This window comes from Chanos chanos, chromosome 14 (assembly GCF_902362185.1).
Source record: "Chanos chanos chromosome 14, fChaCha1.1, whole genome shotgun sequence".
In the NCBI taxonomy this organism is placed as follows: Eukaryota; Metazoa; Chordata; class Actinopteri; order Gonorynchiformes; family Chanidae; genus Chanos; species Chanos chanos.
The window spans coordinates 11,716,294-11,740,577 of record NC_044508.1 but is presented as its reverse complement, the minus strand read 5'-3'; the positions used below and the strand labels follow the sequence as shown (position 1 = coordinate 11,740,577).

General features: G+C 42.8%; 1 protein-coding gene across 5 annotated transcripts in view; it reads right to left on the bottom strand.

Annotated features, from left to right (window-relative positions):
* Window positions 1-24,284, bottom strand: part of evi5b (ecotropic viral integration site 5b) — a 44,711-nt gene that overhangs the window by 5,505 nt on the left and 14,922 nt on the right. For 4 of the 5 annotated variants that reach the window (XM_030791240.1, XM_030791244.1, XM_030791241.1 and 1 more), the window contains 17 exons: window positions 21,329-21,518; window positions 18,017-18,241; window positions 17,348-17,422; window positions 16,563-16,688; window positions 16,188-16,331; window positions 15,671-15,760; window positions 15,398-15,495; window positions 15,100-15,160; window positions 13,386-13,439; window positions 12,145-12,177; window positions 11,518-11,667; window positions 10,437-10,568; window positions 10,162-10,302; window positions 9,852-10,010; window positions 8,700-8,846; window positions 8,114-8,209; window positions 1,824-1,919 (listed from right to left, as the gene is read on the bottom strand). In XM_030791240.1, coding sequence (XP_030647100.1) covers window positions 1,824-1,919; window positions 8,114-8,209; window positions 8,700-8,846; window positions 9,852-10,010; window positions 10,162-10,302; window positions 10,437-10,568; window positions 11,518-11,667; window positions 12,145-12,177; window positions 13,386-13,439; window positions 15,100-15,160; window positions 15,398-15,495; window positions 15,671-15,760; window positions 16,188-16,331; window positions 16,563-16,688; window positions 17,348-17,422; window positions 18,017-18,241; window positions 21,329-21,518 — 2,017 coding nt within the window. The remainder of the gene's footprint in view (window positions 1-1,823; window positions 1,920-8,113; window positions 8,210-8,699; window positions 8,847-9,851; window positions 10,011-10,161; window positions 10,303-10,436; window positions 10,569-11,517; window positions 11,668-12,144; window positions 12,178-13,385; window positions 13,440-15,099; window positions 15,161-15,397; window positions 15,496-15,670; window positions 15,761-16,187; window positions 16,332-16,562; window positions 16,689-17,347; window positions 17,423-18,016; window positions 18,242-21,328; window positions 21,519-24,284) is intronic. The other variant, XM_030791242.1, reaches the window with a different exon arrangement.

Sequence of the window (24,284 nt, the reverse complement as noted above, 5' to 3'; positions counted from 1 at the left end):
CACGTAGATATTTATTTTCAACCCTGATTTAACACCTACAGTCACATGAATAACTTGCAGAAATACCCACTGTGCGGCCATATATGTAAATGCAAGCGCTGCAAAATGAAAGTGCGTATCCTAGACCACATCTGAAACGTGTAGTTGGCAGAATCTATTTCCGTTTCTCAGCGAATTAATTAAATTGACCTAAAGCAAAACTAAAAAATAAAGACTGAGATTATTAAAGCTATCCTGCAGGCTTAATTTCCGCTATTCACTCAAATAAAAATACAAAACAAAAACAAACCAAAAAAAAAACCCCTATAAAACCCTAAGGTAATTATCATTGAGTATGTTTGTTGTCTCTTTCTTGTGTGGGTGTAATTGGCTCTACTATTTACTTTACGTATGTTTCATAGACAGAGGCCTATTCAATTGACCAAACATGATTTCAGCACTGCCTTCTCACTGTGCCTTACAATACAGCACTTAGATTATTACAACCAGCTCCAAAGCCAGATGTCTCTCCACAATACCTTATATCCACACACACAAACAAAAGACTCCAAAAATAAAAGCAGACAATTAGTTACATGCACAGTAGGGCTTCAGCTCATAATCCTATGATTCAAACACCAAGCTTAAAGACCTTTGTATGGTTGGAGCACCAATATAATCACAGATGGCTTACTCTCAGCTGAAGTGATTGGGACCAATCCAGCCAATCAATTCAAAGACAAATCTACTTTCTAGGATCAGATATACCATAGAGAAAAATCGCTCTGCTCTCCATTGGGTATGTCAAAGAAGTATAAGTACATTGGGAAGTGGTTATACACTTCCCTATGTACTTATACTTACTGTACTGTACTGTACTTACACAGTCCTTTTTCATAAAGCAATAAACCAGGAGAGTTTCTCACAATTGGCTAATTAGAGGTCGTCCTTACACTTTGATGCACTTGGTAAGTCATACTACAGACCTGTGGTTCAATGGACAGATTTTTGGGATGCACTTACTGACATTAAAGACAGTAAAGAAGTATAGACCTTTTGAGTCATCAACACCTCTAGCACCCAAGGTTTTGGCCAAACTTCCTTCTCTTTAGAGTGTTAGACGGAAGTCTGGTTGTCATAACAAACAGAGCGCTTAGCAGTTTAAAGGTATTGGACACAACAACAAACTCTCCTGTCACAAAAAGCACCAAAGCCCTGAGTCTACAGTGTCTTTTTTTCACATTTCAAACCGTTAAATAACTTCAGTTACATGTTCCTAACAGACTAAAGATGTTACGGTATTGAATCGTTTATGGTATTGAAAGGTCTATGTTACTGAGGTAAACCAGTTGAGATGTATGGGCGTCCAAAAGAATCTATAGTGTACGCACACAGCAAGAGGGGAGAGAGAGGGTGAACTTAGGTACTTCAGAGCAGGAAGTTTTATTCTACAGGGCGTAGCTAACACTTCTAAAGAGACATAAAAGACACATATGTTCAAAGATTGAGAGAGGGAGAAAAATAAAAGCCAAACAGACAACAGCATTGAAAAGATGAAGAAAAAATGTGGCACATATCGGATAGAAAAAACAACAAAAAAAAAACAAAAACAAAAACAAACAAAAAAAAAAAAGCCTGCAACTTCCAAAATGGCGAAAGGGTCACAAACAAACAGGGTATCGTCTCTGAGGAAGCACTGAATACCGTCTTACCCTCACTTTCTTTGATACACCCACACAGTGCCCCCCACTCCAAACAGACACACACACACACACACACACTCAACACACACACACACACACACACATATGTACATACACATTCAACACAGCGTTCACCCTCACCTCATGCTTCAGCTCTGCTATCTGGTCCTTCAGATCACGGATGTACTGGCTAGAGTCCGTGTTGTTTAGCTGGCCTTGGACTTTCCCTTCTTCTTTCTGCAGAGCACAAACGAAGAAACAAACACATTTTTAGATACTGACTTCCCCTCCACGTCTTCCACCAGTACACATAAAGGGGCTGAGAGCTCAATCTGACCAGGTCAGAAAACCTCAGTGGGTTTACATCTGCCTCTTGCTACCAATGACTCCTAAAGACAGAGGACAGACTGCCATCAGCTAAGGTACTGTTGTAAGGACCTTTTACCTATGGAAAGTTAAGACACTGAGACATGCAAACCTCCTGCCTGCTCTATCACAGCTTTCAACTCAAATAACCTTTGACGAAATGAAAGACCACTGCAAAGAATTAACATGAAAACTGACTTGCACTGGGTAAAGGTTTCTTGGGTCCTTTTTAAGTGCAGTTAGTGCTCTAGCAGCTAATAGTTTGCAGCCTCAAAAAAGATTTGGTAGCAGTGTACAGCAGTTTAGTAATGAATGGATCACTTGCACTGTTAAAAAAATCTACATTTAAATCTAATTGGGTTTTTTTGTAGTCAAAGAACACGGATATGTCTCATACACTTTTCTGGAAAGGACATAACCTGTTAAGTGAGTAAATAGTCTTTCCAGTTAAATTACAGGAAACTTATCATCGTGTAAGCCCGCTAAAACGAACAGGTCTCATGTTGTTTTCAACTGATTGATGCACTGATGTTACTGGTGTGTGTGCGTGTGTGTGTTTTTGCTCTCTGGTCCTGATGCCTTAGGGAGTCACCCTGCCACCGTGTTAAACAGACATTCACTGGCCATGTGGTGTTTACCTTCCGGGCTTAAACACATCTGCTGTAGTGGGAGCCACAAACATGCATGTGCGTGCACACACACACACGCGCACTCACACAAACACACACACACACACGCGCGCGCGCATGCGCGCACACACACACACACACACAAAACACAAAAACACACACAAACACACACATGCAGACGCACACACACAGGCCTCACATGACTCTAGAAGCACAAATGAGTTGAGGGGACAGAGTCAGTGGCTACGCAGTAGTAGGACCGTATGTGTCATATGGGAGAGAAGAAAAAGGAAAAAGGAGAAGAGGTACAGGGAAGGGCGGGGTGTTGAGGTGGTGAGGTGAGATCTGCCAAGTAGATAAACATACACACACAGTATATAGGGAAGGGTGTTTTCAATTCCTGTGGTTGACATTAGGGGTTGATTTTGAGGATGCCTGATTGGTTGAGGCAGTTGTCGGAGTCTAAAGTGGAGACGTTTTTACAGGAATCTGTGTTTTTCTTGAGGTTTCCCCCCCCTCCCCAGGGTTGCACTGATAAGGGAGAGGCAGTTAGCAGACTTCCTTACGCTCAGCTGTGAGAGCCAGCAGGTGCCATGTAGCAGTGAGGGACCCCCTAACATCTCTAACTAATGGCTTCCTCACGGCTCCACATCCCTTAATGCGCCCAGAGAGCGAAAATAACCGAAGAAGAGGACAACGTTCAAAGATTCGAAAAGAAGCGCCCCGCTGAACTGGATACCACGGCTTTTAGTCTCAGAGAGTAAAAACAAGAGTATGTGGGGCCAGTGAAATGATCTGAAACTTTGGTTCCTAGATGTACTTCCTCGAGAATCTCAGAATGTCCCCTTTGTAGCAGTCCTTGATCTCAGTAAAACTAAACACAGTGGTGGATCCAATGTAAGGTTTTCTAGTTTTCTAGGTGGCATCACTGTCTGGTCTTCCCTTTAGCTCTCAAAGAATGAAATCCAAGACACTGCTACCCTAAAAGCAAAACTGACATTGAGACTTGGGTTTGTTTTCCAGGAAGAAAATGAAAACAGAAATGCCAATGGTAGCCACATTTGAATGAATGAGTAATTATTTGGAATTGTCATAAAAAAAGGGTTTATTTGCCACCATCTTTAAGACCAAGACCCAGTGAAAATGGGAATTATAATCACTGAAGAGCGACCACTTCTAAAAAAATAACCAACACCACAAACATGCTCACACAAATGCACATGTCATAATATATGAAGACATAACGTATAAAACAGAATTGTTTGTCCGCGCACATAACCTTTCGGTGACCCCTAAAGTGGTGAAGCTTGACTGTTTTCCAGAGAAAGCAGAACAGCGATGCAACTCCAACCAATCTCTTATTGTGATGTAATCAAAGGCCTCCACAATCACTGGTTGTCTGCAGGCATGATTCTAAGGTAAACAGTATAAAGACATTTGAGAAAGATTCATCAGTTGAGGCACACCCCTGTGACGTTACACTCTGGGTCAGAGTTTCAAACGAATCAGTTTCACCTTAACATAAAGTACTCAACACACAAAACAGGAAAGAGGCCTCATTCGCGCCAATGTCAAAGTCCTTAACATAGATGAGATTGGACTAAAACAAAGTCTCAAATCTCAAAAGCAAGAAGAAAATCCAAATATGCTTAACCCATAATTCATTCTTAATTCTTAATTGCTTAATTCCAGGCCTACAGAATTGAGGCCACAAAAGTGTACAGCCTTTCTAGCAAAACTAAAGAGATAGAACATATCAATAAACTAAGACGTCACCTCAACAGACAGCAAAACCAACAAGGACTGACAGGTAATGAGTACGATTAATACCATTAGTTTATGTGGTGACACACCACAACCATGGCAATCGACACATCGCGAGTTATCTTTAAATCTAGAAACGGAAACACTGTGTCATTCCCCTCCATTAACCCCCTACCACTTTTCACGCTTTTTCACGACAGTCATACTGAAATCATTCAGTCATTGTTCAGAATATAGAGGAGGGGTCACTCAGAAACGGTGCATGGTGCAGCAACAGTAAAATGTTACGTTACAAAGCTCTTGCTGCAGATGAGACAAATTCGACTATTTCATATCTATCCTCTTTAGTCTTGCTTTTCTGTAGCCATAAGCAACATAATGTAAATGTTTTCAGCTTGTGTGAGCGCAGAGGAGAATATTGTTTAAGAGCTTGTCAGAAGATTTCTTGATGGATTTTAAAATGCCAGCAAATTTAGCATTTGATAATAGTATTTGCAAATCTGGCTGTGTACATTTTTACTGAACTGTTCTATGCAAATTCTAAATCTCTGTACCAAGATTAAGATTAGGCATGCGAGGCAGTGACACATACCCGTCAGCTCTGATTAGAGCTTCGTGTCTTAGCCCATAGCCTGATAGGAAGTGGTTTCTCATCTGGTAAAGAATATAGTTGAGCTGTGGTCTTAGCAAGTGTTGTGCATGCATCAACTATTCCCAGAGTTGTTTTAAATAGCTTGTTTAAAAAAAAAAAAAAAAAAAAAGAGGTCTCTGGCTAGAAGAGATAGGTACAGAATTGTTATCTTATACAGTCAAAGATGTGGCAGCACTAATTACTAATTATACAAAACCATCAGCATGCCGTGTGCCTCACCGTGCTGCTGCTACAGCTGTCTGATTCTGGGCTGATGGAGGAAAGAAAAAAACCCTTAAACGAGTCAGTGTGTTAAGCGCTTGACAGACGTGTGGGCACACGGACAGGTGTATCTTTCCATGGAGATTAACACCTCATTGGAGGTGACTCATAGTGAATCAGTTACTGAGTCTATCATGGGCAGGAGAGCAACCTCATTGCCTCTTATGAATTTCTTATGACGTCTTTTTTTTCTCTCTCAATGCAGTCACATATACACCAGCCACAAAAAAAAAAAAGTATGATAAAAGTGGTCGATAAATGGACCACAGAGGAGTTTCACAGACTTCACTGTCACTTATCTGGGATTAGAACGTCTGGTTGCGGTTCTGAAGGTGTCAGCTAGACAAAGCCGTCATAGATGGTCAGTGCATTTCTCGGAACCATGAGCCTCACTGAGGGGAGGTCTTAAGTCAAAGAGATGCATTTAGTTAAGACTTCATGAACAGTCTGAAGAACTAGAGAGGTATGGAAGTCAGGAGGTGCCACTGAGCCAAATGAGTTTCAGTGTAATGTTCACCTCTGCGCTATTTTAAACTTTGGCCCTATGGGATCTTCTGTCCATCTTTTGGGACACTAAAATGTCTCCTATTTTTCTGCACTGGTAAGACAAGCTATGTATCTAGTCAGTATTTTTTCTCTTTCTCTTTGACTCTTATGCCAAGGTTCTAAGGGAATTTCCCAGTTATGGTTAGCCAAGAGTCCCACCCACAGCCCTCAGAGAGCTAACCAGGTACCCAAACCACAGACCAGAAGCAGTCGCCACCGCTGATGGGTGGCACAACAAATGAAAAGCAATCGTTGCTGTGGAAACTTCAAAGAGATTGACGTGGTGATGATGAAAAACAGCGATACGATCAAATCTAAAAATGAAACCAATATCGCTTCTTGTGCTCGAGTTTAGATTCAGACAGGAATTGGCATTTCAGAGAAATCTGGTGACGAGAGTGCAATCTCTAACCTTGCTGAGAAATGACGGCTCTGATTTAACCCTCAGATTTTCTTTGTCGAAAAGAATCTGAATTTAAACGCATTTTCGAAGCTCTGTTTGAAGCTACTACTCTGAGAGTACAAATGTACATTTGTTGAAACAAAAACATATAGTAATTACGCAAATCTGTCATCTTGCCAGTTGGCATCACAACTTGGAAAGACAGATATCGTACCATTATTGTCCAGTTATCTGCACCTACGCACACAAAATATTTCCTTTTATGGTTTCAAATGACCAACTTCGATTATCTAAGTTCCTTGCATAAACTGAATCTGCAGTAGCTAATATCTGCAGATCCAGGGGCCTGACAGGAAGATTCATAGACAGAATACATTTATACTGAAATGCGATATGAACCTGCGCTCATTCAGTTCTTACCTGAGATTTTGCTTATCTATATTTACAACTGCAAACACCCTGATCATTATCGATATTACGAGAGCAACAGACCCAACTGAGAGTGACAGGAGATGGGTGTTGACAGGATACTGAGCTAATTTCAATAATGTCATTCTTCCTGCAAAAGAGAAGCCCCGTTTATTTTTGAATACAATAATAGATGCTCACTTCTTTCCACTGTACACAATTCTGTACACAGTGTGTACAATTCCCTTCAACCGAGTCCATCTGAATGACTGGTAAGACAGTCATATTGGGACAGTGTACTTTAAACGTCAAACTAAACATGACCTCTACACACGTCTATGAGTTGAAGAAGGAGAGAGCGAGAGCACCTTTTGGGTGCTGGTGTGAAAGTAGATTTGTATCTTGGTTTTGTCCCTGAAACTTTGATGCATTCGAAGCCCTTTATCACATTTCACACCTCACGTTGCACCTCTTTTTGTAAATGAACAAATGACCAGGTCATATGTACTTCATACTATGTCTCGTCTGCTATCTGCTAAAATGTACAAGCGTGCACGTAGTATGGCAGGGAAAAAGTATGTACAGCATCCAAATGACGGGAAACTTTTGCATATGTGTTTTCTAGACCAGCGCTTCTCAAACTGTGACGCATAGGCCCGCGAAAGGAAACTGCTGGTCTGCAAAACCCTCCGTTGTGCCAGTCGAATTATGCTTGGTGCTTCTGCCACTCGCCAGGTGCAAATAAGAACATTTTAAGCAAGCTGTCGTAGGCGGAAACGCTTGACATTCGAGAATCTTGAATAAACTGCTGCTGTTTTCACCTGCCGTGTGACAGAAGCACCGAGCATAATTTGACTGGCGCGGTGGCAGCGCTCTGCAGACCGGCAGTTAATATTCTTACTGTTTTTAAAGCAAGAAGTTCACCCGAGGGGCCGGGGACCTGGCAGTTTCCTTGCCCCGCCCTGGTCCAGAGTTTGAGAAATGCTGTTCTATGCCTTTGCATAGCTCAGCAATTTATACTGGTCAGGGTTGTTAAACAGCTGTCACTGGGTCATGTGACGCTGACGCTGTCCTATTGGAATGATCCTGTATGCATTAAGATGGACTATGAGTGCAGCAGCTCTTCTATCACACTGTCGCGCATTTTTAGGTCTGTACTATCCAGTACCTTAATCCAGTTACTACTTATTACTTCAGTGGCAGTGGATTTTATACATTAGTCATATAAACTATTTGCTAATACAGTATAAACGTCAAACTACCTGGATGTTGTCTGTCTCTTAGCTCTCTGATGAGGACCGAAACAGTCTTGCTTTCTGGGCTGTGCGCGGGAGGGACAGGACCTGTTTGGGTTGGGCTGGATGGTTTGTGTTGTGCTGTTTGGATATGACTGGGTTCATACCTGAATCTCCAGTTCTGAGATCTGCTGCTGTAGCTCCGCCATGGCGGCCATGTTATCAGCTTCCCTCAACCTCACAGCCATCACCTCTTCTTTATTCTGAGAGAGAGAGAGAGAGAGAGAGAGAGAGAGAGAGAGAATGAACTTTCGTCCATTTACATTTAAACTTTTCCAATGACATCCAAATGGTTTAAGTTTTCCAATGAGCATCCATGAAAATCATTTGCACCCTCTGCTACTTTGAGCCTTTGAATGCCAGATGACTTAATCATGCATAACGGTCAATTACAGATAAACGTCCATGCTCCTGTACCCACAGTGAACCCAGCTGATATCATGACAGTACTGAAGCTGCCTTCTCTCAAAAGCAGCCTCCTCCTCCTCCCTATCCCGAAGTATCTGTCTCCTCAGGGGCCACAGAGAGGACCATAAGGCTTTTACATCACATCCATACAGAGATGAGAAAATATCTCAGGAATTGATAACTTGAATCTGAGGATCCTGTCTCAACCGCTGCTTTACTGGAATGTAATACTCAATGACGGGGTTTAATCATGACGGGCTCGTGTTCTGTGTCGATGATCGTCACCTTGCATTCAATCTCGGCCTGTTTGCGTTTGCGCTCCTGCAGCTCAGCTTGCAGAGCTTTGTTTTGATTGGTCAGCACTTGCAGACACTCCTGCAGTCTCTTGGCCTCCTGCTCTGAGCGTCGCAGCTGATTGCTGTGAATCTGATTCTGGGTAAAGACAGACGACAGGACAAAATCTTAAGTGTCACGATACGGGTCATAAAACAACCATTCACTCTTACAGATACACCTGCCATGGACCCACACTCACCGGCCACCTTATACCTACTTTATATGTTCACTGTACAGACGTACAATTACACGGTGTGGCCCATTTGTTTCCATACACAGTTTGTCAGCCACTCTCTAGCCCATTCATCAGCGGTCAGTTTCTGACCACAGGAGCACTATTGGACAGTTATTATTTGGGTGCTAGACCATTGTCAACGCAGTGGTGACAATAACAAGGAAGTGATATAGTAGGAGGCACCACGCTGACAGGCATGTACCAGGCATGGCAGAATGGTTGACCAGAAACTGAGTAGTGATGAAGGGCTAGAGGCTGGTTGGAGATGGTTAACACAAATTGTGCATGGTGACATGTGAGATGGGCTATGGTGGCCAGCGAGTGCTTATGTAAACGTTAAGGTCTCTTACAGATTAAATTCATTATTTTCATTCACCTATAATCAAAATATTGATGATATCTATCTATTTATTATCAGTATTTTGTAATAGACCAAAAACATGCATGGTTAGCTATCGGTACAAAAGAAGAAGTTCAAAAGGTGAGAGTGAGACATTTAAGGGTTTACACGAGGGTACGACTTTAAGCTCCACCTCAGGCTGCGATTGGGATCTGTCTATCTGCGATTGGGATCTGTCTATCTGACAATCAGATTCTGAACCGTCCATCCCCACAACCCTGACCTCTCACACTCTACAGTTCCTTACGCTGGAATATCACCCGAGGTAGATCAGTCTTCAACGCCTCTCATTCCCCTCAAGTATCTTTATCGCCCCCTGGTGATGATGCATTTGAACAGCAACAACTCGCCAATTTTTAATCATTGTTTTTCATGAGTGAGTCACTGCTGGAAAAGACTTGAGAACCTTCATACGTGCATGCGGCCTGCTAAAGGTCTGTTGTGTGTTTATGAGTGAGACACACACCTGTGTCTCCAGCTCCAGCATCCTCTGTCTGGTCTCTCTGAGCTCTGCCTGTGCTTCAGCCTCCCGCAGACGAACGCTCATCAGCTCGTCCTGAAGTTCGCTCACCGTGTTTTTCCGCGGGCTGTCCTTCCAACGCCCCGCCGTACGCGCCAAGTGCCTCTGAGAAAACACACAAATCACACGGCTCAAAAAACAAACGGACCGGTTTCATTTCAGACCCCTGGACCTGCTCTGAACAACGTCACGGTGGGGTAGGTATGAGTCTGCTTATGGGCGAGCTTCTCTAGCGCGCAACTTCCTGTTTTCTTACCTGCCAGTGTTCTTCCAAGTCTCGGACCTGTTGTCTGAGTTCTTTAAGGCCTGTAAGAGCCTCTGCCTCCCTCAGCTTCACACCAATCAGCTCCTCCTGCAGCCGCACCACGTTGTTCTCATCCGGCAGTGATGTGTTCCTCTGCGTAGCGAACACACAAACATAAACCAGCTAGGCTAAGGCTTGAGGCAGTCATGTATGTGTTTGCATCATGAGCATGTTCCTGGCAGACGGGCAGGTGTGTGCGTGTAAGTATTTGTGCATAATAAACACACCTTCTCCATGTCCAGGATCTTGTCTTGCATCTCTTTAAGTGCACATTGAGATTCAGCCTCTTTGAGTCTAGCCTGTACGAGTTCTCTCTCCAACTGAAGGATAAACTCCTCCGTGTACCGTGGATTACTCTTCTACCAGAGATACAAGGAAAAGGCAAGAGAAGGAGAAGAGAGAGACAGATTGTCAATGATTTAAATAATGGAGAAAATGTTAAAGGGAGGGTAAATGTTTGGCTAACTGTCTTTTTCTGCCATGTAAACAGCCAATTTGTCACAATACATATGTATCAGCTGTAGTTAAGCTTGGTTTTCAGTGTGACATCTGCAACAAAGAGGCCAACACGTTAGCTCCTGTATCAGAAACATATTCAGTGCTCTTGGGTCAAACCACCAGTTGATGCCTCAACTATTCACAGTATGGGCTCACAGTCCCCAGGGGCCTCTGCTTAATTTCAACAAAGTACTAAAACAACTGCCTCCAACAAGCACATTAATACATAACACCATCTCGCCGCGTCACGGATAGTGCCACATTATGTAAAACACCATTTTCCTCATGGCACATAACGCATTACATTATGACGAGGACTGTGTCATGGAAAAAGTGCATTAATATTGAATGAGGCTTTTTATGCCATTCCGGTGTGAAGAATTTGATTCGACTGGACGCCAACAGCTCAAAAACAAGACTGAGTGTCCCTTTAGCACCACTCAACCTTGTTTAAGCATCTCATACATATTCATGAGGTGTTTAGCACAGCTCTGCATGTAAATTGTGCCTGCTTTGCTCCAAAAACACTGTCCCAATCTGCAGTCATGCATGTAAAGAGGATCATTAGGAGAGGTGGGTGGGAGGGGTTTTGTGTGTAAGCTCTGCTGTGGCTGGGACTGTCGTTGCTAGGCAACGCTCCACACAAGTATTGTCACAAGGCATTAGCGTTTTTCACTCGCCTGCATTCCTAACCTACGAGCATGAGAGATTCAGTTTTCAACGTTTTCCTCTGCTTTATTCCTCAGTGTCTTGGCGGGCAGTGTGTAGTATCCCCCCAGTCCACCAGGAGGCGCTGTGACGGGTCCTTACCGCTTGTGACTGTTGCTGTTGGAGTTGTCTGATGGTGCTTTGGGCTTGTTCCAGCTGGACGCTGGCCTCCTCGTTCTGCTGTTTGACTGTAGCCAGCTCCCGTTTGACTAGGTAGTTCTCCTCGGCCTCCTGGGCACGTGTAACCTGTCCCTTTGGGACGCAGCCAATTGAGGACGAGGAGGAATGAGGTGAGCGAGGGAGGGCATGAAACAGACGGATGTCCAGGAAAAACAAAAGTTCGATTGGGAGCCATGACGGTTCAACATGCCATTAGTTTGCTTTCTGGGGGGGGGGGGGGCAGGGTTTGATTGGCCTTTGTTAGAAGAGCTTTGGAGTTGTTAGGAGATTTACCAGTTGCACCCCCCTTTCAACTTACGGTTATTCTTTTGGATTCAAAGCATATTCTTATCAAGTTGAAGTGTCAGTACAAATTTTAGTTTATTCTTGATTTCATATTAAGAGGTTTCTTCCATTTAATGTTTTATCTGTTTCCTGTGATCTGCTTAAACTGGGCTTGTTAGAAACTGAGATAATCATGAGCATGCTTAAGCTTAACTGAGCTAAAGAGCTCAGAGAGAGAAAAGAGGAGTGGCAGGCAGAGAGAGAGAGAAAATATGAAGAGAATACCTGGATCAATCTATCTGCCAAGGAAGCACTTTCCTACAAACAGAGAGAAATTACACAGAAAAAAAGGCATAGAGAGAGAGAGAGAAAAAGAGAAACCAAAGGACATCATAAAAACAGAAATAAACAACAAAACCGATTTCTTTCTAACAGAAAACATAGCGTTCTTTTTCCAACCCCAATACCATTTGGAAACAAAACTTCTTGCAAAAAAAAACGACACAATTTTTTTTTTCTTTTTTTTTTATATGAGATGTTGTTCACTCAGCAGTTAACTGAAGCACTGAGGTGGGGTTGAAAAAAACAAGGCTTGGAGCGTGGATGTGATGATAAGAGATCACAGAGTGACTGAGGTGACGATGCAGAAATTAGATTGTGACATTGTGGTGAACGGCGGTGAAAAGTTTGTGACATTTAAGAGAAGAAGAGAAAAAGCAAAATGAGAAGGTCAGGAGATGAGCAGCCATTTTTACCTTAACCCTGTCATTGCCATGCTGGAGGGGGAAGGGAAGGGGGGGAGGGGGGGGTGTTGCGAAATAACTACATCCTCATAGGTGATTTGGTTATGAAGAGGCAACCGTCTTTCTGGTTAGTGCTTTTGCAAAGTTATAGCATTTCCACGAGAATAGTTGTTGGAGGCTCAAGGAGGAGGCAGTTTCTTTTTTTTCTTTTTTTTTTGTTTAAGCGAAATGCTTTATGTAGCCGAGCGCAAAGGACCCGCTGTCAGTTAACCATGCATGACAACGCCCATGCCTGCTACGACAAGCAGAGGATATCCCAGCATGCAACGCTGCAGTCTCCTGCATGCTGCAATTGCAAACCGTAAGCCCGGTCTTCATACGAGATCAACCGCGTTCTTATGACGGACTCGGGCACTAACGTTCAGTGGAAGCACACGTCATGCTCTAGTGTGTGTACTTACCTGGGTGTATTAAAACATGTTGGATTAAAAAACAATTTATGTTTCCAACATGTAGAGCTTTCCACTGATGAACACACTTATCTGGAAGTACTATTACACACATTCCCAGTAAGTGTGTGTAAGTTTCGAGTGCAAAGCCCAGTTAGTAAAAATGAGAGAGGCATGTCATAACAATGGACGGTTGACTAATGAGTTATGATTGAACGCCAAATGAGCCAATGATAGAGGCAGTAGAGGATGGAATGACCCCAGTACAGCTGCGATTTATTGGTGGACAGTGTGATGGACCAGCTGTGGTTCCACCCTCTCCAGAATTACTCACTTTTTCCAGCGTGTCGATCCTTTGTTTCAGGAGTCGGTTTTCTGTGCGGAGCCTCTGCGTAGGAGAGAGGAAACCTTGTGATGTCAGACTAAAGAATTAGGAAAACTTGTAAAACAAATCTGAAGCTACAGCTTAGTCACACAACACATAAACAGGAAATGGAAACAGACACATTTCAGTTAAATGAATCCGTCAAGATTCTGATAAATCGTTTAGACGTGCTTGTGTCTTATAAACAGCTATGACTAATAAATTGTAGGGAAGTAAACAAATGACCTCTGGTTTAAGTTACCTCTAAAATCACAATTCAAGTTCACGTCCCTGAGGTATGAGCACAGTAAATGCTGTGTATTATGGGACAAATTTAACTAAATTACCTGAGCAGAATATTTTTATATTGGTAACTGTAATGTACCCCCGCATATCTCTTAAGCTGTTGTTAGCTGTGCGTAGAAGTGAAATTACCTTCACATCACTATATCCTCAATTACGCCCGATTTCATTCTTTTCTTCTTATTGGCCACTCAAGTATCTCTCAAATTTTATGTTACAGATATAAAACAAACCATTATTAATGAAGCTACCTATCGGTATCCCTCCTCCCTGTCCTTAGTAACACAATTAAACATGCTGTTTTTCACCAAATAACTTTACATCTCTCTGATAACAACCTAACAGACCACGGTTTCAAGAACGGCTACACTAAGGACACAGTCCTCTTGACGGTCACTGATGCCCTCCAGTCTGCTAAAGAGGGTCACGACGTCACCTGTCCTTGTTTGACTTGACCTGTCTGCTGCCTCTGACACGGTGAACCGCCAGATCTTCTGGAGACCCTACGCTTGACTGATCTGGCTTCTACTTAAAAGGATGACTGTACCAGGTTTCAGGGACAGCTCAGGTATCTGAACCACAGCAAACCTCAGACGACCGCAGCAAGGTCTAAGCAGATTCAAAGTGAAGCTGTTCTCTTTGATTTTAACTTGGAAAAATGTTCAAAAGTCACTCTTCTCTGTCTCCCTCCACTGGCTGCCTGTTGCCATCTGCATTAGGGTAAAACCTTGACACTAGCCTTCAGAACTTCCAATAGAGCCACATCTGTCTACATCCGATCTGCAATCAAACCATATACCCCAGGATGCCTACTCATGTCTGCTTCAGAAAGCCACTGAGCCTTGCCATCTGGGCATGGGTTAAGGTCTCAATCTCGATTTATCATTTCATACGCAGCTCAAAAATGGTGCAACGAGTAGCTTCTCTCAATCGCGCTCAGACACATTCAAAAAACACCTCAAACCTCACCTCTTTCAAATCTGTCTGACCTCTCAACCGCTAAATTCAGTTTGCTTGTGTGTATTCTAAGCCTGAGGAGTCTATTTAAAAAAAGAACCTGACTCAATAAAGAGCTAAAACCATACAAGGTTCCTGGAGGTACTCTTGGCACTTGTTTTGTGTACTGAGGCATTTTGATTTAAGACTATTTGCTCTGCTCTTCGGTAAGTTGCTTTGGTCAAGCATCAGCCAAATGACTAGATGTGAGCGTAACTGTAAATACTGGAGCAAACCTATTAAAACAAGAAGAAGAAGAAGCGCTGTCGCCTTCAGTATGTAGAACTCAGTCATCTGATCTTAAAAATCCTAACTATTTGGTGTAGCTCACACAGGAAACGGAAATGAAACACTCCTCTTGAAATGAACGCAGAATCTGACTCACCTTGATCTCGACCTGTTCCTCCATCTCCTTGGTTTTGATTGTAGTGTATTCCTTTTCCAACCTAAGAGCACATTGTTTATTCCCATTAATGTTCATCACTGTTTCTGACACAAAGCTTTGCAAAGAGGAGTCTCCCTGCACAAATACTTTGGCATCTTCATGTCACCCTGCTTTATCAAGCTCTCGAAGGGTCTGATGAACCTCCACACTGCAAAGTAAGAGCTAAATCCTCCTACACTCTATTCTTGAGTTAAGAAATCAACATAGTGAATAATGGAGGGGGAAAAGAGAGACTCACTTCTTCATCTTCTTGGCGTTGTATTTGACTTGATAGGCAGCCTGGATGACTTTGTCTGGTCCGCTGTCCAGCTGATGTGGGATGACCTTCTGAAAGTGCTGGAAGAAAAAGATGAAGCTCTTGTTTGAGAGTTCTGATTGGCTGGTTCATGGGGAATGTGTCTGTGTGTTAAACAGCGGGGCATCGGTTGACCACCGAGAAGTCTTGCGTAAAACGTTTTCAAAATGTATGATAGACATTTTATGAATGAAGTTGTCATTTTTGTAAAATAACCTGTAACATTCCCTCCATGTCCAGTTGGATTAGTTCTGCTTGGTTCATCTGGAGGATAGCCATGCCAACACGAAACACAATCTCCAAACCCTGCAGATGGATGCAAACACATTCAGCACCATTTTTGCAATGTCACTTTTCAAACAACAGAGGGCGATCATCTACCACATTTCCACACAAACACCTGCAGAGGCAGCTGACAACACAGCATAGCAAACAACACAGCATAGCAAACAGCTAAATTGAAATGAGATTTGGAATGTGTCCGATTTTTCACACCAAGACTCTCAAGTTCACTTACATCGATTTGCGACTAAATGTGTCTCAGTCAGTGCGTGGTATTAATTTAAACATATAAATATATATTGCAAAGAGGATAAATAAAGCGTGGAAGTGAAATATATATTAAGACCTATAAACAAAAGCTGGAGTGTTTAAAAAACATTTTGACCTACATTATACACTGTATACAGCCTACAGTTAAAGTGTTGGGTCAGGAGCACAGTTTCATACTGACCTCACACATGAAGATGTCAAAGATCCTGGTGGCAACAGGCAAAGGGAAGGAGGTGAGGAAGATGGTGAGGAACCAGGAGGAGGCATACATGGAGGTGTGAAAACTCTGAGCCTGGAAATGCACATGGAGCTCTGGAAGCTGCTCCTGGTGGGGGTGGGGAGGACATATGCTGAGTATTAAACAACGATGTGAATACTGGAGGAGAACTGTTCTGATTTACACAGCATGTCAGTACGTTCTTCAGGAGAAGGACAGCAGGAGTAGATGGGCGTTTTTTCAGACACATCTGTAATTGTTGGCAAACGCAGCTGAGAAACAGTGTGGGGGTCATGGTTTGGGTGTAAAAACAACCCTGTTAAAAGGTTCAGGTCTTACCTGGATCATACATTCAAACTGGTACATACAGAGACCCAATTCAGCCATGCTGGGTTTAAACAGCTCTCTCAGTCTGTAATCCTGCATGAGCTTCACAAACACACAGAACGCCTCCTCCTCTGGCATCTGAACAGAGAGAGAGGGAGAGAGAGAGAGAGAGAGAGAGATGGAGAGAGAGAGAGACGGAGAGATACAGAGACAGAGAGAGAGAGGAGAGATATCCAAGTATAGTATTACCAACACAAAGAATTTGGAAAAAAGAGAAGTCTAACAAAACAGCGCTCCTCATCATCTGTACTGTCACTGTCTGCACTGTCAATCAGCCCAGAAGTACATTCCATTGTCTTCATTAGAATATAACAGCTAAAGTAGGCTGCACTGAGAGAACAGACTTCAATGTGATATATTCTTTATTATTCATGTATCATATTCATTTCATATTCACAGAACATTTTCACTCTGTTTTACTTGTGAGTATTTGGCTGGTTGCGTTTTTTTTTTTCTTTTTCTTTTTTAAATCAAGAACAGAGAGAAGAAAAACCACCAAGTGCAGAGCCTATGATGGTTATTATGTTCCACCGGAGGAGAATGTGTCCGTTTACAGTTTAAGATATGCTCAAAAATCAAAGTGGTTCTGCAACCACGGCATGTCCACCCAAGGATTTTACAGAACACAAGGCAAAAAACAGAGTGATTAAAACACAAATGACACGACAAACACATAATAAACGATGGGAAAAAACATTGCGTTTGCATTACAATCACAATTCTAATTATTATATTACCTGCATGAGAAGAAGGCCTACGATGAAAGCACTTCCTTGACAGTAACCAACTTCGCGGTCCACTAGAGAGTAGGCCTTTGAGAGAACAGGAAGTCAGCTCATGTAAATATCAAAGCCATGGGTGGATATGGAATACGGCTTTATGGGAGATAAAGCATAAGGCTTAGGGATGTGGGGGTTGAGGTCTAACTGCTGAGTCAACTGCACTACAATTCAGCCTCACTCTCTGAACAAAACACCAGGTACTCTACCTGGAAATTCTCAACCTCAAGCCACACTTCTTACACCACGCTGTCTTATACAAACAACGCCGCCATATACAAGTTCAGACTTTTTTTCCTAAGTCAGTAAGATTTGAAAGAGGATGTGTGTACTGTTCTGTCAGCAAGCATGAAGTTGATTTTGTGGTTAACCAATCACACATCCAATTCTGAGTATAAAAACGCAGTTCTTTTCAACGCTCAACCAAAAAAAGAGGTAAACACTGATAAAACGTAGCAAACGAACATCGTGATCGTTTACGTACCTCGACACGGCGAGGCAGTTTGACTCTACACTCACCTCAGCACATTTGAACTACTACGCGCCAACATCGGCGGAGGGAAAGGTTTTTCCTCGGTGCGTTTTAGCTTTGTAACCTTAGGCAGACTAACGTTAAACCTGTCTTACCTTCATGACGTTAAAGAGCACCTCCTGTCCCAGGCTGTCTTTCTCTTTGAAGAACTCGTGTTCCGGGTAGGTGCGGGCGATGTCCCTGCGGATGAGTTTCTCGCAGGGCGAGGTCATCTTCAGGAGCTCGGAATACTGGTCCTTTATAGGCATGTTCTGAGCGTTGCAGAGCAGCTGCCATACTATGGCTCGGAAATGATGTGGAATCCCTTTCCTTACCAGCTCCTACAACACCACAGGCTTCATTTAGTGGTACTGGTGACAAACCAGCTATGGATGTAAACACAGTGTAAATTTGGTGTACATTTGCATGGTTATGCCATAGTCTCGCATCATGTACAATAACAAACTGATGAGTAGATTTAAGTCTTAAATATTCAAACACGATTAAATATGTAAACCCAACAATGCGACAATGTACAGTAGCTACACCAAGCTACTACAGCAGAATCTGTTAATACAGTGATTAGGGACGTCAAATGAGTTCTACAGTGGGATGAAAAATGTTCCTCAAAAGGAATATCATCTTTGAAAAAAAAAAAAAAAAAAATCACGATATGCATATATATACTTAATAACATGAGGAGCAGGAGGAGGAGGATCCTCACTGAACGATATCTAATCCATAACTCCCTATTTCTGTTTGTTTGTGTTGAAATGCTGGTGTTTTCCTAAGGCACAGTGAGTGTGTCTTAATGCTATTTTACACTGCTAAATTTAACCTTGTCAGCAACGTGTCTTTGGCAAAGCCGACTGATTTTCTGCTGCGTTAAGGTTGACACTTTTTGATCAAGCCGTTTCCTATGGAGAGGGAAGAGAATGTTAGCTCAGCCTTACATCTGCTCCTCATATGAGATTAGAGAGGAGTTCCACCCACACGGACTCTCACTGAGGAGGTCCCTCAGTCCGAGGTCAGAAAGGCAGTGGCGTTTGGCACAAACAATGTGGCCATTATAATGCTCCGCGTTTTCCGTTTGTGCACAACTAGGAGTAACCCTGCCTTGAGACTCCATTGTGCGTCGTGTAAAAACACGCACAACACTGCCACTGTTATGTTTCAGATCTACACAGCAAAGATCATCCCTTTTTTCAGAGATGGCCGGGCTCTCTCTCTCTCTCTCTCTAACACACACACGCACACACACACACACAGGGTTTGAATTGATGGTATGTAATGAATTGATAGTCTTTATCCTGAAGCCAGCAGTGAAAATAATGACCCAGTGCACAGAGAGTTGTTGCAGTGGGAACTGGAGTGTCTCAGTATGCAGTGTGAATGGGCCTCTCACATAGGAATGGAGGAAGAAGGATGCTGCTGATGCAGCAGAAAGACACGACGCTTTCTCTCCTTCCCTCCTTCTCAGGGGCCTTGTTATATGTATGGTAGCATGTACAGAACAGCGAGGAATCTCAGAATATATCAAAGAGGAAAAAGCAGATGTACTGAGCCGGGCTGAATGGTTGGCAAACCTTTGACAAACACAGTCAAGCTGAGGATCTTTAGAAACAAGTCCATTTTCTGAAATTTCACTGAATACTCCAATACAAAACTTTTCAGTAATGATGGCAAAAACCACATCGTCTGTATTACTGGACCACTGATCCGACAAATCATAAACACAACAGCTATTCATACATAACGCTTCAACAAGAATCGTTAAAAAACACAACCATTACACTTTACAAGATTATACAAACTGACCTGAAAAGATTTATGATCCAACTAGAAACAATTTTAACTCCCTGACCACATCACATAATAAACTGATTAAACTGACAAACTGAGACATCTGACACATTAAATCCTGGTTCAGCTGGCAGCCCTTGTGAAAAAAACAGATAGTTGGAATGAATTCTTGACAGTCCTAAAAAATATCAAGACAAATCTGTTATGATATGGCGGACGGCTTCCCCCTGGCTTGTTTTACTCGAGTGATACTGATGAAGTAAAGCTTTAGTTGGGTCTCACGGTAGGGTCAGTGCTAAGTCTGGACATGAAAGTTGATTTTAAGTTCAAGACTAGTCATGTAAGGCCAAATACAGATTTAGCTGGTATTTTCTTTTTTTTTATCATGGTTTCACTTCCCACAATCTATTACTGTATCATGAAAATATCTGTGTAATCTAGGATCTGAAATGTTTAAAATGTCTCTGTGCAGGATTTTAATGAGCACTGAAACAACAAACAAAATATCATACACAGAAACACATGGTCAAACGCACACCGAACATTCTAAAGCAGATGTTAAGTTCAAAAATGAAACACAGACGAGACACATAAACTAAAAAAGACTAGTGCGGTATTGCTTAGCTCCAGCAGTAGGGGAGTAATGGCTGCAGTTCTGTAGTTCTTGGTTTGGTTCTTGGTGCTTGTGTAGAGAACTACGTTTTTGGTTTTTTTCTTCTCAGCTGATAAGTGATTTTTTTTCTTCTCTGGACATGATGCAGAATCAGAGGGAGGACATATTTTTAGCATTAGCGAACGTTCCACACTGTGATCCTTTGATCATTAAGTATAATGTTAATCATGATTTGAAGCCAACGTGCTTTTTCTCTTTCTTTTCTCTTCTTGCTGTGAGAAAATAGATGCATGGTGCTTACCATGTGGCACACGCATGTGTCAGCTGAGCAGGCGATGACAACAGCTTTAATGACAGGTCATCCGTGTAACCATTTCAAATCGTAACAACGCATGTGGTGTCAGTGCTCGGACCATAAATAAAATAAGTTATACGAGAATACATGAATCCGCTTAAACAAATAAAGCAGATTCAGTCTCTAGGCTTCTCTGAATGGAAACTCGTTTTTCTCAGACTGAAGTAGCTGCGTATTGATCTGAAAAGGTCAGAGCGGTCTTTCATCATCTTACTGTCGGCGTGTGTTTAACTTTCTGCTGAAGGGGCAGGCTGAAGCCACAGCCCCGCAGGTCAAGTTTATGTTCTTTCTACTGATTTTCTAGAACAAAAACTTTAAAACAACCAGTGCTCAAGTTTAGTTTTCTTGCAATGATTTTCGTGAAGAAGAACCTTAAAGCAAAATGTCCTAATCTTTAGATTTATTTCGCTTCAGGGTTCAAGTTCCGAGTTGGTTCGGTTTTCTTTCAAGCCGTACCGGGACACAGACCGTGACGTGTGCAGGGTGAATCTGTTAACGTCTGTCTCATGTAACACTTCATAAACTGTATAAATTCAACTTCAGTATAATCCATGCAGTTAGATGTTTGAGTGGGGATTTTTACAGAACACGGCATCTTGTATGACAGTCCTGTAGTTATGCCACCATTGGTTAGTTATTCATAGTCACTGCACTTACCTTCAGCTGTTTCTCCTTCTTCTTGCGCACCTCCTCCCACTCGTTTACGATGCGCCCCCATAAGATCCACGAGTCCTCCTCCAGGTGGGACAGGTTGGAGGACGCTGAAGAACTGGACACCAGTGAGGAGCCACTGTTCCGTCGAGAGCCATTCACTGACCGCAGGGACTTACTGTCTGTCTCCAGCAGCCTGGACAACACGCACACATTTGACACACAGACAACACACTCAGTAACACGGCCACCGCCTGGGGTATTGTAGATCAGTGTCTCTGAGTCGCGCTCCTGGGGGGACCCCAGCTCTGCATAGGTTCTGTATATCCTTGCTCCAAACACACCTCAACTTATCAAAAGTGCCACTGATGAGTTCAGCCATGTGGGTAGAGCAAGGAAAGATGGAAAACGTGCAGAGCAGGGGTGCCCCAGGAACAGGATTGAGAAACAAATAAATTCATCCTATCAGTCAGAGTACATAGAAGGTGTTGTTCAGTTGGTACCCCTCTGCAATAAATAATAGACCCACATTGAAATAAAAAACACAGAACTTTCCAACTCCACTTAAACATACCAGCGCATTAATTTATGTTAAAACAGCGTTAAACAGGTTTTGACCATGAAAAATCAAACAGCAGCAAAAAGGCTCTTCCTTTTTTTTTTTTTTTGCTTAAAGGAAACCTGCTGTGATTAAGTGGCAGAGACTCCGGTCTTCTCTGTTGGCAATAAAAATCTATGTAACACACACACGTGCTTCTGGACTCAGCACTTGTGCCCAGCCACATGGCACTCAATATATACACAAACACAAACTGTCAATCACATTCAAATGAAAATGCCAGAGGAGAAAACTTGGTGGGAGAGGTGGAAGGAGGGGGAGGGAGAGAGAGAGAGAGAGAGAGAGAGAGAGAGAGAGAGGACTCTAGTGTACGTAGAGGGGATTTTCCTAACTCCAGTGCTGAGGTATCCCTTGGCGTTACAAACCTCCCACTCAAACATCAGAATCAGCTCTTCCTCCAGGCTGGACAATGAGCTGATAAACTGAAGCAGGTGTTTGTGCTGAGCTGGAGGGAAAAATGTGCACTTCTGTGACTCCCCAGGGGAAAAGACTCATGAATTCCACAGCATTCAAACAAACCATGGTCCCATTCCAACTAAAACTAAAATAGACCCATGTCCATTTCTCTTCTTCTTCATGAGCACTGCTTTAAACATAAACTTGAGGATTGGGAACAGAATGGTAGCAGCTCTGTGGAGACCGCTAACTCTCTTCTTGGACTCGTGACAATCGGCATAAACAAAGGCGAAGAGAGAGAAGTAGCTTCCCCGGAGGACTTGATCTGGTTTTATTCCAGTAAGAGTGAGAGGAATATGCTGGCACAGACGACCGTAGTCTGTCGGGATCAGCTGTCCCCTGATAGCCGAAGTGTATACGACTGTGCATGTGTGTCCAGGAGGCAGAGGAGGCATTTCCACTTATGGAATCTCCTTGAGCCATTGACTGGACTGCCGATGCAGCCACGGTGTGATTTCACTGCATGATGGAAACAACGAAATCAAAGTTTCGCGTGCGGCAGCGAAATTACAATGGAGTCAAGGCGGAGTGTCTACTCAAAGGCAAAAGCTGAGCTTTCAAATGTGAAAAGATACTGGATGTTTTAGAAAACAGGCATGGCCTCTAACTACACTTAGGACTGTGAAGCGTAACTAAAAAATGTTACAGAATATAAAAAACATTTAGGCCTATTAGTCCTCTAAAGCAGTATGCAGGGAACCATACTTTGAGTCTAATTCATTCAAAATAGAAAAATCAACTCAATTTCAGACCAAAGTACATCTGGAAATTTTTCTACAGCAGAATCACAATAAAACTTCACTGCCAATACCTCTGCATCAATCCCCCATTTAGTCCAAATGAAAGCAGCCGATCCACTGAGATGGTAATAAATGACCTTTAAAGTGGGTTAGGAGTTTACACGGCTGGACTAAATTCACATTAAGCTGGTTAGACACCATAGTAACCCCATTACGATTATTCCAAGTACAATAGTCAGAAATAGTTTTCGTTCAAGTGCATGGAAAGTGCCAAAACATTTAAAGAGAACCGTAACTAAAAAAAAAACGGTCAGTAAAAATAGTTTGACTGCGCGTGCTCAGTAACGTGTCGTTAGGAAAGAGCTCCAGTGCCCTTTTCTCCTGGTGAAGGCAGAGTGCCAGACATGTCATTGGCACTGCAGTGGTTCACTGACAGCTTGACAAAGTGTGTGTCAGTCTAACTGGCCTGTGATAAGCTGAATGAGAAAGAAAGGAAAAAAAAAAAAAAAAAAAGGTCGACCACGTAACCACGGCCGAGGATTCGACTGTGCGAAAACCGACGAAACCCGATCTCGGAAAGAAGAACAAGAGCTGGGCCTCTCGGGCCGTGATCTGTTCCGTCAGCGCTGCAGTCGGACCCTGCACGCCTCCGGTTACCGCCAAATTTGGGTTAGTCGAGAGGAGGGAGAGGGGGAATGCAGGGTGGAAGTAAAAGAGAAGAGAGAAGAGGGAGGGAGGAAGTGAGAGTCCGTGTGTGTGTGTGTGTCTTACAGCTGAGGTACTATTATGATGTCTGTCTAAACACAGTCCATTGTTGACAGATAAGAGATGACTAAAACGGGATGACATAAACGGGCTATATCTGGATTTTTTCTTAACAGTCCCTCAAAAGAAAAAAAAAAACATTTATCATTAAAACCCCTTCTCTCTCAAAGCACCCCATGGGAATTTTCTGACGAAACGTGGTACACAGTTATAGCCAACCACTCAGGGGAATGCCCGTCGACAAGCACCACATCACTCTTCCTCTACTAAAATTACTGTACGTCTGATCATTAAAACCACCACTGTACCATAAGCCTGATACAAATCTAAGAGGTCAGTTAGCAAGTACTTCATTTAAATGGCTCTTATCAATATTGGGTAA